The 15,978-nt window shown below is 35.7% G+C and overlaps 1 protein-coding gene across 4 annotated transcripts in view; it reads left to right on the top strand.

Annotated features, from left to right (window-relative positions):
• The window catches only part of RBBP8 (RB binding protein 8, endonuclease), a 113,285-nt gene extending 98,911 nt beyond the window's left edge, over positions 1–14,374 (top strand). For all 4 annotated transcript variants that reach the window (XM_020968712.2, XM_020968714.2, XM_020968711.2 and 1 more), the window contains exons 16-19: positions 2,724–2,793; positions 5,184–5,280; positions 8,966–9,107; positions 13,956–14,374. In XM_020968712.2, the coding sequence (XP_020824371.1) occupies positions 2,724–2,793; positions 5,184–5,280; positions 8,966–9,107; positions 13,956–14,053 (407 nt within the window). In that variant the 3' untranslated portion in view covers positions 14,054–14,374. The remainder of the gene's footprint in view (positions 1–2,723; positions 2,794–5,183; positions 5,281–8,965; positions 9,108–13,955) is intronic.
• Positions 14,375–15,978: the final 1,604 nt, after the last annotated feature.

Raw genomic sequence — 15,978 nt, 5'->3', positions numbered from 1 at the left:
AAGTGAAAGGTGAAAACTATCTTTACCTGTAATTGGAAAAAATAAAATACTATTAAGTGAGAGGGGAAAAACAAGATATATGGTCTCTATAATAACAGTATAGGCATCTGGTAGATTTTAGTTAAACCTTATAAATTTCTCATTTGTGTGTAATACTTATGAAGCTTCTGTGGGCTTCTCACTTTTCCTTTCAGGCTGTTAACCAGTGTCTTAGCTCTTTGTTTCAACATTTTTCCCATGGCCCACTGAAATGGTGTTTGTTTAAACCTTTTTTGAAAAAAAAATTTTGGAAGCTTTTGGGTTTTGTTGTGTGTGTGTGTATGTGTGTGTGTGTGTTTACAAACCTTTCTATACCAGTGATAACAGGTACTACTGACAACCAAAAAGGTTTTGGGCTTTTTCTGGTCTTTTTCTTTTACCACCCTACTTCTGAACTTCTGAAGAATGATCTACACTGAGTGCTGCAATTTCTTTATTATCTCTTTGTTGGCGGGGGCGGGGAGGGCGGCAGAGGTGTTTTTGTTTGTTTGTTTGTTTGTTTGTTTGCCACATTGCCCTGCAGTCTGGCTTCTACCCATATTACTCTGACAAACTATCTTCCTCAGGGTCACTAATGACCTTTTCTCTCTGTGGTTTTTAACAGTGTAAGTTTTTCTTTCCTGACTTCTGTGATACTCCTAGTATATTTCTCAAGAAATCAAGATGGAATGGTCAGAGCAAAGGACTTAGCTTCAGAACACGAGTTTGAGGACTACTGTCCCTGCCACTTATTAGTATTGCAGCCTTAGGCAAGTCACCTCACCCACCTCCAGACACACTGTCTGCAACATAAGGAGAGTGCATTTGATTATCTCCAAGGTCCCTTTCAGCTGTAATATACTACACTTCATGATTTTAGCTGTCCCTTTCTGGCTGCCTGGTTTCCTTCCCTTGCTGTATGTACATCGCCTCTCAGTGTAGGTTACCCCAAAGTTCAGTCCTTAGCCTTCTGCTCTTCTTTGTGTTCAGTCTGTTCTTAAAGCTGTTATAATCATTAAGCTTGACTTCTCCTCTGAGCTCTAGATGTGCCTACTGAACATTTTCACTTAAACATCCTCCTTCACCATGTTTCTCCTATCCATTCCTTCCTTTCAATCCCTGTTTCTATGGGATAGCTGTGCTAACATATTTTAGACTCCTGTTACCTTGTGCCTAAAATTAAGTTTCTTCACCTTTGGCCTCTGTTCCATTCTGTCTTATGTTCTACTGCCAGTAAAGTCATGTAATTCAAAAACCTTCAGCAGCTCTCCACTGCCTAAAGAATAAAGTCCATGCTCTTTAGACTGGCATTCAAAGCCTTCTGCCATCTGGTTCCTTTGACCCTTATCTCCCACTTTTCCCTTACATATAAATTCTTACCTTAGATAAATCTTCATTTTTCCCTCCTCACTACTGCCTCAGCATCATGTAACCTGCTCCCCTGTCTCTTTCACTTTGCTTGCCTTTTCCCCTTCTCTCTAGTTTTCTGTTTTTCATGGCCCAACTTAGTTACTACCCTCTATGAAATCTTCCTCAGCTTCCTCAGTACATAGTGATATCCCTTCTGAATTTCCATTTCATTTACCAACTGTATTCTTTTTTGCTTTTTTTTGGTGAGGCAATCAGGGTTAAGTGACTTGCCCAGGGTCACACAGCTAGTAAGTGTCAAATGTCTGAGGCCAGATTTGAACCCAGGTCCTCCTGACTTCAAGGCTGGAGCTCTATCCACTGTGCCCCCTAGCTGCCCTACCAGCTATATTCTTTACTTAGAATTGTGGAATTTTGACATTAGAAAGGACCCTAAAGATAATTTAGTACAAAGTCCTTCATTATATATATTGTTATCATTAATATTTTTACTTTTTAAATTTATATGTCTACCTAATTAGATTGTACTCTTTGAGGGTAAAGGCCTTATATTAGATTTCTTTGATTTCCCATGTTGAATGTAATGTCTTGAACATTAAAGATACACAAAGACTTTGTTAGTGATGATGATGGAGAGATACACTTTATTTTTTGGTTGAGAGAGACACTTTTTAAGGAAGGGGTATGCTTTAATAGTAAGCTTTCAATTCAGGGTCCATGAGCTCTGATCTTTATTGTGTCAACTAATTTTTTCTGTGTGCCCGATGAAAGCATTAAATTTTCTCCTTTTAAGAGGAATGTGTCAGTTTTAGCATATCTTAAGTGGCAGTTATAAACACTAATGGATTCAAAAGTAGGAAATAAAAGAGAGTGTTTCTTGTACTTCCACATAGGTAATACTAGAAAATAATGATACTTTAAATTTACAGAGTTTTTGTTAAGGTTCTAAACCTTTCACATGCACTTTCTGATTTTAGCTTCATGAGAGTACTGAGATAGGTACAAGAAGTACTAGTCCTGTTTTGCAGGTGAGAAACGAACCAAGCCATAGGAATTTGAACCCATTTGTACTTTGCAGGAGGCCATGCCACCCATTCAACTAGATAAATGGGAGGCAAAGGCCTGGGTTCAAATTCTGGCTCAGCTATTTAAGTACCTTCATGAGCTGAGAAAAGTCACTTAACATCTCTTAGCCTCATTTATAAAATGAAGATATTGAACTTGATAGCATCATCTATCCTTCTACCTCCATGAATTATATTAATTTCTTCTAAATTCCACCATCAGTTTATGACGTATGCATAAGTTGTTTTTTTGGTTTTTGGGGTTTTTTGCAGGTCATGAAGATATACCTGATAAAGTCAAACAAAAAGCATTTGTGGAGCCTTACTTTAAGGATGATGAAAGGTAATTCATCTCGATGGACATGGGTAATGTTAGAGAGTAATTGTAAGAACTGCAAAACTATCTCTGTTAGGAAGAAGGCTATCTTGAACTGCTAAAAGTCATTATTTATAAAAGAAGAAAAGGGATATCATCAGAAAATGTCCAAGTCATTTCATGGCAGCATTGTGAAGAAAGAAGGTCCAGTGGAGAAAAGGAAACAACTTTACAGGAGAGAAGGTTTATTAACTTTTGGCCCAGACAGTAGTTCTCTTTCATTACGGAACCAGGCATCTTTTATTCGATTGTATTTCAGACTTGAAATACTGCTATTTATAAGATTATCAAATTGTATGAAAATTGCCTGGTATTTTCTCCTGTAATGTAGTTTTTCTGGATTTTAAATTTCACTTTTTAACCTGTAGTAACCAGATTGTATGCTCCAATATCTCTATTCTATCTTTTGGTAAAAATTTTAAATTCTATTAATCCTTAGTCCACACAGTTCATATAATCTGTATATTGAATCATACTTTCTTTCTGTCATTCAGTGCATATACTATACATATACTTGAGAGGGAAAAAAAGCTGATATGCATTGTTAAAAAAGAAATAAGCAGCTTTAAAACATAAAATGCGTGTGTGCTACTAAAAGCAACTTTGACATCTATATTATTAGCAAATTGTCCAGTAAGCAAAGGATTCCAGTCCACTATGTTCTGTAATTTCAGGAACTTAAAAGGGGTGTGGCTACTGTGGAATCCAGGTGCGGGTTGGGGCAAAGGGAGGCAGGTGTTACTACTATCTCTGTACCTGAATGTGCCAGCAAACCCAGTTAAGGATATCTTTCAAATAATCTTCCAGTGGAGCCCAGGGTTCTTTCTGTAAGCCATCACTGTGTGTTCCTTGAAAGAAATGAGTAAAAATAACTGACAATATAGTTCTAAGAGTTTTACATACTTTTGGACTGTACAACAATCTTCTGAGGCAGGTACTACAGGCATTATTATCCTTATTTTATAGATAAATGAACTAAGACTCAGCGGTCAAGGAACTTGCCTATAGTCACAACTAGTAGGGTCAGAAACGGAATTTGAACACAGCTCTTCCTGATCCCAGCAACCTTTGTACTAAGGTCTGTCTGTGATAGCTGTATTCCTTGATCTCCATTCCTCATTCTTAAACTGTTTCAAGTATCTGGGATCTGGGACCTGGGGGAAAAAATACAGGAAAATCCTATGATGAAAGTAGAACAATTAGAAAATAATTTTGAGAGTAATATTCTTACTTAATATGTGTGTATTAGCCTAATTAGATATTAGTACCTTATTTTTATGAAATAGATAACGTATCTGAGTTACGTGAAAATTGACTCTAAATCAAATGATGTTTTTAATGCAATTGGAAATTCGCTTTTTTAATTGTGCAATTTTTTTTTAAATGAGGCAGTTGGGGTTAAGTGACTTGCCCAGAGTCACACAGCTAAGAAGTAGTGTCTGAGGCTGGATTTGAACTCAGGTCCTCCTGACTCCAGGGCCAGTGCTGTATCTACTGCACCACCTAGCTGCCCCAGGAATTCTCTTCTTGAAGCAAATAATTCTTTTGTAATGTGAAGCCACTCTGTCATTGATCTTTTGATTTTCATATGTTGGTTTCTTTGAGCAGGATACAGTTGTACCAATTATGCACAGTTTTGTGTTTATGGATTGCTTTTCTTCCTCCAAAGTACTTCATTATTTGCTTCTTGTTTTGTGTACACTTCAGTGGCTTTTATCCTTTTGTAGTGCTCCCCAAAGTGAAACACCTTTTTACGGGAAAGGATATAAAATAAGTCTTTTGATATTTGAATTGTGTTATGTTAAAGAATTTATAAGAAGGTGGTATTTCCTTCGGCAAAAAAGGCATACAGGTAAGCCTTAAATTTGTATAGTTTGTATGGATACGTGGCTTTAGACACAAAATTCTCTTCTTCAGCCATAATAGGGAACTCCAATCCCACTCACATTCCTTTTTTAATAGTGAATGATTTTTCACCTTATATCCCAATTATTTACTTCACTCAGAGGGATAAATAGGAAAGGAAAGCATCAGTATTGTCCTTTTTCATTATAGTACTGTGATACCTGGAAGAAGAAATGAATTCTTCCTTTCAAACAAAATGAGTAAATAAAAGGAGTATCTGGATTTTGCTAGGATTGTCTTATTTTGTTATTCTCGTTTGTCAAAAGTTGTCTGAACAAATCAGATAATATATATATATGACATTTTGCAAATCATAAAGTGCTATAAAAATGTCCATTATTAATTTTGATGCTTCCCCAAACTAAGGCCTGTGTGGTGTCACTCACCACAAACTAAGGTGTTTGTAATGAGTGTTATGATTGTAAGTCCTGTCTCTTTTTTTTTTCTTTCAGAAAAACCACATTGCAAAATTTCCCTCACATTGAGGTAGTACGGAAAAAAGAAGAGAGGAGAAAATTGCTTGGACACACATGTAAAGAATGTGAAATTGTAAGTAATCCTCTGACATTTGTAGTCATTGCTCTGGTTTTTTTTTTTAATACTTTTGTTTTACTTTTTCTCCACCATTTGCCAAAAAGAAAAAAAAAGGTATCAATCCTAGTCATATTTATGCCAGGAAAAGTTCTAGCCTAGTTTAAGAACTGTGGAAGCAACTAAATACTGAAGAAAGGAAAAATAAAAGTATTTGAGACAGTGTGCTGCAGTGACAAGTGGATGGAAACCCAGTCTCTTAAGCCCTCACATACAGTGAATCTGGAAACTAAAACCTTATTTCTTGTTACTAGGAATAAGAAATGTATACACTTTTTTACTTCAAATATAATTTTTTTAACCCATGTTTTCTCTTACTTGGTACTTCAGTGGCTCCTTAATATTTTGGAAAAAAGTTGATGGATGACTTTCTCTTTATCATCTTTTTCCCTCAGAGCTAAAACGGATCACAGAGATAAATCTCACTCCCCCAATTTTTTTAGTGGAATTAAAAAATATAAATTATTTTACAGTTAACAAGTCTTTATTTTCTCTTCCTCCAACCTTTTCCCCATTTGAAAAAGTCCTCATTTTACAGATGAAGAAAGTAAGGTCCAGAGAGTTTAAGTGATTTATCCAAGGACACATAGCTAGTAAGCTATGTGAGACAGGATTTAAACCCAATTCTTCTTGAAATGTATATTTAAATCTTACTGAGTCCTGATAGGGAATTTTATTTTATGAATTACTTTCATCAAGTTAGTAACACATTTGTTTATCTTTTCACACTGAAGAATAGTGCCCTGTGGGCAAAAGAGTCCTAGAATCAGAGCTAGGAGAGAACTAACTAGCTGTATGATCTCAGGCAGTTCTCTTTGTCACTTTCAATCTCAATATCCTTATTTCTACATTGAGGATAACAACACCTATTCACACTGTGGTGATCCAGTTAGAGAATCTAAGTAATAGTATATTTTACCAACCTTAAAGGAGGTATCATCTTACTAGGGGAAAATTCAATACAATAAATATTTATTAAGCTCCTACAATGTGCCAGGCAATGAAGAAGACAAAGATACCAAAGGCATAGAAAAAAATTGGACATTTTAATGCAAAAAAAAAAGTTGCCAAGAGACATAAAAAATTGGCAACATCATATGCCTCCTCTCCCATCTATACAAAATCTGTATGAGAGTCATCTATACATGATTTGAGTAATCTTGATGAAGGTTTGAGTATGGAACACGGTCCCAGTTTGTTGGGCAATTGCCATGCATTGCTTAATCGACATGCTTGTTAGGTTGAAACTTTGTTTCCTCAGTCTTTTCATTTTTGACACTCCAGAGAAGGCAAGTGACAAATATCAGTTATGCAAAGTGCCAGATACATAGTAGGCATTATAGAAATCCTTATTCTTATTCCCTATCCATTACAGAGAGGTGATAGATCCAGGGTTTGGATTGAGACATGTATATTTTTGTATATAGCTGTTGAAGGAATTTATTTTACTTGACTATGTGTATTTGTTATAAGAAATTTGTTTTTCTTTTCAGTGGGAGGAAGAGAAAATAGGTTTTTGTTAATTTTTTTGATTAATAGAAAGGAGAGAGGGATGCTACAGGAGTTCAACTATTGCATGTACTTTCAGATGAGGTCCATATTAGTTTTACCTGACTTTTTTATCTGGTTACAAGAGATCTCTTAAGAAACAGGAGTAATCTGTAAATGTTTGAAATGTGAAAACAAGCACATCAATAAAACTTTTATTTTAAAAGGCTTTATTAGGAACAAAAGTGATGATGAAGTGAAATAATAATTTGTAAAAGTGCATTGCCTTTTTAATGCCACATCAACTGATTTGGGATTGATTTGACTCTTCTTTTAAACCTTTATCAATAAGAGGTTGCTGTCTTTTAGATTAACTGTCTAGCACCAATTCAGTTTGGCATATAGTTCAGCACCTTCATTGAAAGCCCATTTTGCACCCCATTTGTTTTTGTTAACTTGGCTAGCTTAGAAAATATCATTATCAAAGGATTTTCTTTATCTTCGTTGTCCAGGCATTTTTTCCTCTCGCAGCCTGTTTCTATACATTATTAAACAGTGCATATAAATATGACCTTACATTCAATTCTTTATTTTCTCATGGCATGAGTCAGAACAAAGATTTAATGTAGACTTCTAGACATCCCTGTTTTGAAACATATTCATTGTTCTCTGGAGGGATCTCAGTAACATCCAACACAGCTGTCGATGGCTAATCCCATCGACAAACTACACATAATTGGATTGTGTGGCAGTTGGGGTTCAATTTCTTTCCATCTTTGTAGTCTCTCTTCTTTCATCAACCTGTAGTAGAGCATTTGGATATATGTCAAAAAGGTTTTTAAAATTCCACAACTTTATAATAGCTAAGATATAGACAGCCAATAAACATTTTAAAGCATACTATGTGCCAGGCACTGTAGTACGTGCTGGGAAGACAAAAGACAGTTCCCATCCACAAGAAGCTCACAATCTAATTTGTTCTGTAGCATCTGACTCTTTGTGACCCCATTTGGGGTTTTCTTGGCAGAGATAATGAAGTGGTTTGCCCTTTTCCTTTTCCAGCTCATTACAGACAAGGAAACTGAGGCAAATGGGGTTAAGTAACTTTCCCAGGGTCACATAGCTAGTAAGCATCCGTGGTCAGATATGAACGCAGGAAGATGAGTCTTTCTGAGTGCAGACCCAAAATTCAACCATTACACCATCTAACTGCCCCACCATCTAATAGGGGAGACAACATTCATGCAACTACTTACAAACAAGATCTATACAGGAGAAATAGGATTATAAGCAAATTAAGCTCCTCCCAGCTTAAAGAGACTTAATCTTTTAAGTCCTTTTGTTAAGATTGTCAGCATTTCATCTTAATCTTAAAAAAGTATATTTGAGCTACTCTTCCTTGCCTTCCCAAGTACTTAAAATTTGTAGAATTAACTAGGTAAGTTTCTGGCAAACTTCAGTATCACACTTTCTCTACAATACTATATACAATAATACAATATGTTCCATTTGATTTTTTCTTTTATGTCACTATAGTTGCCGTCCCATAATTTTTTTTCTCCTGAACATTGAGTAAAGTTGTATTAAAATCTCATCTATACAAATTTTAAAAATATATACATGCCATAAACTCCTTGTGATTGCAAAAAGAGTAGCATACTGAAAGTTAGGAGGTTTGTTTTCTGGTCCTGCCTCTGATTTTTACATTTGTAAAATTACAGGCCTAGACTAAATGATTCCTAAGGCCCTTTCCTACTATAAATTTTTTTGGCCAAATGTATTCAAACCATCAAAATAATTAAGATCTTTTGATGTGAATTTTTAGTATTTTACTTATGGTTTTCATCTATACACATATATGAGAAGCTTATTATCATTGCAGTTTGTCAGAAATAGAGTTCATTTTTCATTGAAAGGCATATAGCTTTCGGGGAAAGGCACAGTAACTGCAAACATTCAGCCCTAAAAGTGAACAGTTTTAAAAATAACATTGAAGAACACAAATCACTGAAAGTGTTGTGTTGATTTCCTGTACCAAGAAACTATTCACCCTTCAAACATTCTGTTTACATGCCTAACGGGTGCCATATTTGTCTTTGACTCTATAATGCCCATTTTAGGAGTGGGGAAAAAACTTGCTAACCTTTATTATTAGTATTATGCAGATATTCCAGAAGAAGAAAGAGAAAAGAAACTAGCCTCCTGTTCAAGACATCGTTTCCGCTATATTCCTCCTAACACACCTGAAAATTTCTGGGAAGTTGGGTTTCCTTCAACTCAGACTTGTGTGGACAGAGGTGAGGATATGTATGATCACATGCTTCAAAAATCTGTGATTTCACCCATGTAAATATGTCGTTTTCTCTGTTGTTGTGGTTCAGTTGTGGCCGACTCTTTGTTTTTTTGTTTTTTTATTTAATTTTTTTTAATTTTTTCCATATGCTTTTGAGTTGAAAATTTTTCTCCCTTTTCCTCCCCCCCACCCTCCCCAAGACGGCACACAATCTGATATAGGGTTTACGTTTACATACCCATTAAATGTATTTTCACATTAATGAAGTTGTAAGTAAAAATTAAAACCAATACGAGGAACCATCAGAAAGATGAAACAAAACTCAACAGAAGGTAAAAATAAGTGATAGCGATTCGACTTCCATAGTTCTTTCTTTGGATGTGAACAGCATTATCCATCCCGAGGCCTCTGGAGATGTCTTAGATCCTCATAATGCTGAGAAAGGTTCAGTTTAACAATCTTAGTCATTGCATAACGTGGCTGTTATTGTGTACAAAGTCCTCTTGGTTCTGCTCACTTCACTCAGCATCAGACCGTATAAGTCTTTCCAGGTTTTTCTGAAGTCAGCCTGTTCATCATTTCTTATAGCACAATAGTATTCCATTACATTCATATACCACAACTTGCTCAGCCATTCCCCAATTGATGGGCATCTTCTCAATTTCCAATTCTTTGCCACCACAAAAAGAGCTGCTATGAATATTTTTGTACATGTGGGTCCTTTTCCCATTTGTTTGATCTCTTTGGGATATAGCCCTAGAAGTGCTATTGCTGGATCAAAGGGTATGCACATTTTTGTAGCCCTTTGGGCATAGTTCCAAATTGTTCTCCAAAATGGTTGGATCATTTCACAACTCCACCAACAATGTTTAGTGTTCCAATTTTCCCACATCTCTCCAACATTTATCATTTTCCTGTTTTGTCATGTTGGCCAATCTGATAGGTGTGATGTGGTACCTCAGAGTTTTTTTGATTTGCATTTCTCTAATCAATAATGATTTAGAGCATTTTTTCATATGACTATAGATGGCTTTAATTTCTTCATCTGAGAACTGTCTGTTCATATCCTTTGACCATTTATCAATTGGGGAATGGCTTGTGTTCTTATAAATTTGTCTTAATTCTCTATATATTTTAGAAATGAGGCCTTTATCAGAGAGACTGGTTGTAAAAATTCTTTCCCAATTTTCTACCTTCCTTCTAATCTTAGTTGCATTGGCTTTTTTGTGCAAAAACTTTTCAATTTAATGTAATCAAAATTATCCATTTTGCTTTTCATAATGTTCTCTATCTCCTGTTTCATCATGAATTCTTCTGTTCTCCATAGATCTGATAGGTAAACTATTCCTTGTTCTCCCAGTTTACTTATGGTATCAGCCTTTATATCTAAGTCCTGAACCCATTTTGACTTTATTTTGGTATATGGTGTGAGATTTGGGTCTATGCCTAGTTTCTGCCATACTCTTTTCCAGTTTTCCCAGCAGTTTTTTTCAAAGAGTGGGTTCTTATCTCAGAAGCTGAGGTCTTTGGGTTTATCAAATAATAGATTACTATAGTCATTGACTACTGTGTCTTGCATATTTAACCTATTCCACTGATCCACCTCCCTATTTCTTAGCCAGTACCAAGCAGTTTTGATGATTGCTGCTTTATAATGCAATTTAAGATCTGGAATTGCTAGGCCACCTTCCCCTACTTTTCTTTTCATTAGTTCCTTTGATATTCTGGACCTTTTGTTTTTCCAAATGAATCTTGTTATTATTTTTTCTAACTCCATAAAATAATTTTTTGGTAGTTTGATTGGTATGGCACTGAATAAGTAAATTAGTTTAGGTAGGATTGTCATTTTTATTATATTAGGTCTGTGTGGCCAACTCTTTGTGACCAACTCTTTGTGACCCCATTTTTGGGATCTTCTTGGCAAAGATACTGGAGTGGTTTGCCACTTCCTTCTCCAGCTCATTTTACAGATGAAGAAACTGAGACAAACAGAGATAAGTGACTTGCCCAGGGTCACACAGCTAGTAAGTGTCTGAGGACAGATTTGAACTCAGGAAGATGTGTTCCTGACTCCAGGCCTGGCACTCTATCCACTATTCCACTCAATGTCCCTGGCTAAAATTCAGTTACAACCCTTCAAAAGTTTCTGTGGCCAAAAAAAAAAAATCACGTGGTGCCAGTCTTTCAGTGATGGACCTTTTACCTTAGCTAGGTTGTTCTTTTGAACGTGGTTGTCTTTAGGCCCATTCTTGAAGCCTTTCCAGCTTGGACAGGATTGTCAACTTTTTACCTACTAATACAGCCTTTGTAAAAAGAATCCCCTCCTGCAATGATAAGGCATTGGAATAGGATGTTAGTGGAGGAAGAGAATATCTGGGAGTTAATATAGTTTTATGTCTTTAGTGCAGTTAGCTAAAATTCAAATCAAGTACAACTCTTCCAATGTAGTCTGCAGTGATTTTGAAACCTAACAGGGATTTTGTTCCAAATTGCTAAGGTAAAAGGCCTTCTGCATTGGTATTCTATAAACTTTAGTGTAATTTCATTATGGACAGCAGCATAAATGTTTTGGATAAATTTAATTAAATATATATCCTAGTCTTTAATCACATTTATAGAGAAATAGGTTTTTTTTAAGTTTTAGCATGCAGAGAGTTTACTTTTTACATAAACAAGTGAATGTAGGATTTGAAATCTTTGATTCATATCTTAGCCTATCACTTAGTACCTGTGTTCCCTTTGATAAATCACTTAACTTCTGTGGGCTTTAGTTTTCTCATCTGTAAAATAAGGGGATTAGACTGGATGAATTCTGATGGCCCTTTTTAATTCTCTGTATTTATAGCTCAGCTTATAAGAGCTTTGTCCACAAAGCAGTAAAATAAAACTGAGCAAAGGTGATTTTTAATTGTCAACCTGGCTATATACACTGGTTAACAGACTTAAGATCTTGAAAGTCATCTCAATTTCATCATCAATTTAATGCAATGATTCTTTGTTTGAGTTTGTCAAGTGGGACCCTGGCTATGTTCTTTCCAAGACAGAATAACCATACGTTCTTACATTATGAAAATTTATTTGATAAATGACTACAAATATTCCCTTAATGTCAGAGTAAAAGACAAACTGAGCTAGAGACTGGCTAGGGAAGAGCATGCAAAGAACTAGGAGCCAACTAGAAAAGCTAAAATGGATCTGTCTAGAAAGTTAGGCAGTAGAGGCAGCTAGGTGGCTCAGTGGATAGGGCTCTGGCCCTGAAGGACCTGAGTTCAAATCTGGCCCCCCACCAAACACTTGACACTTACTAGCTGTGTGACCCTGGGCAAGTCACTTAACCACAATTGCCCCCACCCCCACCCCCAAAAAAGATGAAAGTTAGGCAGTAGAGAGAAAAACAGGAAAAGGTAAAGGGGAGAAGCCTTAAGAGAACAGAGTATCCACAAGGAAACAAAGGTAGTTTGAGTATGTCCTAAGTAGACTTATTTCATCAGATGTAGCCCTTTTCTGTGGCTGTGGGTATGATAAGTTACTACTTATGTTACATACATCTTTTATCACATATACTTTGTAAATTCTAGTTAATTTTTCAATGATTAGCTGCTATTCATAACTCTTTGTTTGTCCACATCATCTTCTTTTTTGCAAGATAAAGGCATAGCCTCCTTCTCCTAAGGAGAAAATCATTCTCTGGGCATCATGGCCAGAGTGGTATCATCCTTATGTAGTATTTACCACAGTATAATCAGAGGTCCTGAATTCCATTCTGGGAACCAGTGACTGGTAGAAGGTGACCAGAATGTTGATTGAGGTGACATGAAACTAAGTCATAACAACTAGAAGTTGAAGAAACCAGGTTTGTTTATCCTGGAGAGGAAAAGATTTCAAAAAGATAAGGAAGTAGTTTCCATATGTTTTAAGGATCTTTATTATTTATTAATCAGTAAGTGTTTATTATAGACTAAGATGCTGGGGATACAAGTACAGAGAATGAAACAATCCCTACTCTCAAGGAGTTTACATGTAGAAGGATTAAATTTATTTTGCTTGTTCCCTTGAGTAAACAGGTGACTTGTGGAGAGGTGATTGTAATGAAAAAATTTCTATCAATTAAAATGAGCATCCTCAGAGGAAAGTGTTGGGATTCCCATCACTGGAGGTTTTCAGAGAGAAGCCTGATGGATATTGTAGAGGGAGATTAGTGTTTGATTAATTAGGACATGGACTAGATGACCTCTCAAGTCTTTTCAAATTCTGAGATTCTTTGACTCTAATAATAAAGTCAGGCCAAGCACCTGGCCTAGCCCATGAGCCAGAGATTCCCCACTACTGGTCTAGGTATTTCATTGTTTTGTGTTTGGTTGTTGGTTGGCTCTTTTTCCTTATTCATGGGCAAATTCAAATAGTTTTAGTAAGTGTAAAGTATTTTGTACCTCAGAATTCTTCAGTCATCTAAGACTTGGTACATGGTCTTCAAGAGTTTCTATGGCTGAAAATATGCATAGCTCAGTCAACCTGGTGATATGCTTCTTAAACTTAAGCTGGTTCTCAGATAACAGACATACATTGTCACCAGGCCCATTTTCAAAGCCTTCCCACCTTGGTTCAAGACCTACCAGAATTTCCATTTCATAGGTGGAGCCTGAGAAGAACCAAGGCCACTATTTCTACATCAAGATTAGGCACAACAGAATATACTTCAGAACGTTAGTGTTAAAAAGAAATGCTTATGAACTAAATTGCTATAGGAAACATAAAATGCAAATAACGTAAGGTTTTAGTAGCATGTTCCTTTCTTAACAATGAATTATTTTGTGAAAGTGCTGATTTTTGTTGTTGTTCTCTTTTTTCTAAGGGTACATTAAGGAAGATCTTGATCCTTGTCCGCGTCCCAAAAGGCGGCAGCCTTACAATGCAATGTTTTCTCCGAAAGGCAAAGAACAGAAGACATAGGTATTGAGGAACTTACAAAAGGTTCCAGAACAAAATTCCTCGTTTATTTATAGTTAAAGTTGGAATTTAAAAATTATTTCCCCTCTCAAATCTGCTATAACCTGATTTATATAGCATTTAAATACAGTATATCAGGAAATATTATTTAAAAAAAATTTGAGTACGTTTATTGTGCTTATGCATTTTTCTTAATTTTGCACCTTTGAAACAATGAGGTGCTTCCATTTTGCACTGTGTAACTTAAAGGGGTGGATTTTATCCTTTGTTTTTTGTAATAACTAAATCTAATAAAAAAAATTGTGATAGAGATTTCATTATCGATTTGCGATTTTCCAGAATAGTCTTTTTTAAAAGTTTTGTTTCAAGTTTTCTGTGTGCATCCCTATTTTCAGTTTCAATTTGGAATTACACAGAGTGCCTGGCACACAGTAATTGCTTAATAAATGCATATTTTCTTCCTTCCTATCAGAGTTATACATAAGCCAAGCTAAGAGTGGATAGGCAACCCTTACATTTAGATAACTGGCTTATAGGTTGTTTTTTTTTTAAGATTTGAGGATGAGGAGGGTGTGAGAGGGCAGTAACCACAGCTGATTATGAGAAATAAGATTAGACCCATCAGATAGAGTCTTTAATAGAATAAAAGAACATGCTTAGAAATAGTCTCTAGATTTGCAACTCTGACCCAAAAGTCACTAGACTATGTGTATACCTTTTGACCCAGTGATACTTATACTGGCTCTTTATCACAGAAAAATCAAAGTGTGAGGGAAAAGACTCATGCAACAAAACAGCACATCAAAAAAACACATTGCAGCCCTTTTTGTGGTACCAAAAAACTGGAAACCAAGAGAGCATCAGTCATTTGAGAAGTAACTAAGCAAATTGTGTAACATACATATGGTAGAATGGTGGTGTACCATGAAAAATGAGTAAGATGTTTCCAGAGAAAACTGAAACGACTCATCTGCATGAACTGATGTAGAGTGAAGTTAATAGAATCAGAACAATTATACAATAACATTATAAAGATAAATTAATTTGAAGGGTTTAAATTTTTTTTCCTTTTTTTATTTAATTAATTTATTTTGATTTATCAACAATCACTTCCATATGCTTTTGAGTTTAAAATTTTTCTCCCCTTCCTCCCCACCACCCTCCCCAAGATGGCTCACAATCTGATATAGGCTATACATATACATTCCTATTAAACATATTTTCACATTAGTGATGTTGTAAGAATTAGAATCAATAGGAGGAACCACCAGAAAGAGGAAACAAAACTCAACAGAAGAAAAAAAATAGCAAATTGTATGCTTCAATTTGCATTCAAACTCCATAGTTCTTTGGATATGGATAGCATTTTCCATCACGAGGCTTTTGGAGATAGCTTAGATCCTTGTATTGCTGGGAAAGGTTAAGTTTATCAATATTAGTCATCGCACAATGTGGCTGTTATTGTGTACAATGTTCTCTTGGTTCTGCTCACTTCACTCAGCATCAGACCATACAAGTCTTTCCAGGTTTTTCTGAAGTCAGCCTGTTCATCATTTCTTATAGCACAATAGTATTCCATTACATTCATATATCACAACTTGTTCAGCCATTCCCCAGTTGATGGGCATCCTCTCAATTTCTAATTCTTTGCCACCACGAAAAGAGCTACTATGAATATTTTTGTACACGTGGGTCCTTTTCCCATTTGTATGATCTCTTTGGGATATAGCCCTAGAGAAGTGCTATTGCTGGGTTAAAGGGTATGCACATTTTTATAGCCCTTTGGGCATAGTTCTAAATTGCTTTCCAAAATGGTTGGATCGTTTCAAAATTCCACCAACAGTGTACTACATCTTCTCCAACATTTATCATTTTCCTGTTTTGTCATGTTGACCAATCTGATAGGTGTGATGTACCTCAGAGTTACT

Source organism: Phascolarctos cinereus, unplaced genomic scaffold (assembly GCF_003287225.1).
Source record: "Phascolarctos cinereus isolate Bilbo 61053 unplaced genomic scaffold, phaCin_HiC Scaffold_4;HRSCAF=312, whole genome shotgun sequence".
Taxonomy (NCBI): domain Eukaryota; kingdom Metazoa; phylum Chordata; class Mammalia; order Diprotodontia; family Phascolarctidae; genus Phascolarctos; species Phascolarctos cinereus.
This window is presented reverse-complemented; position numbering and strand designations above follow the sequence as displayed.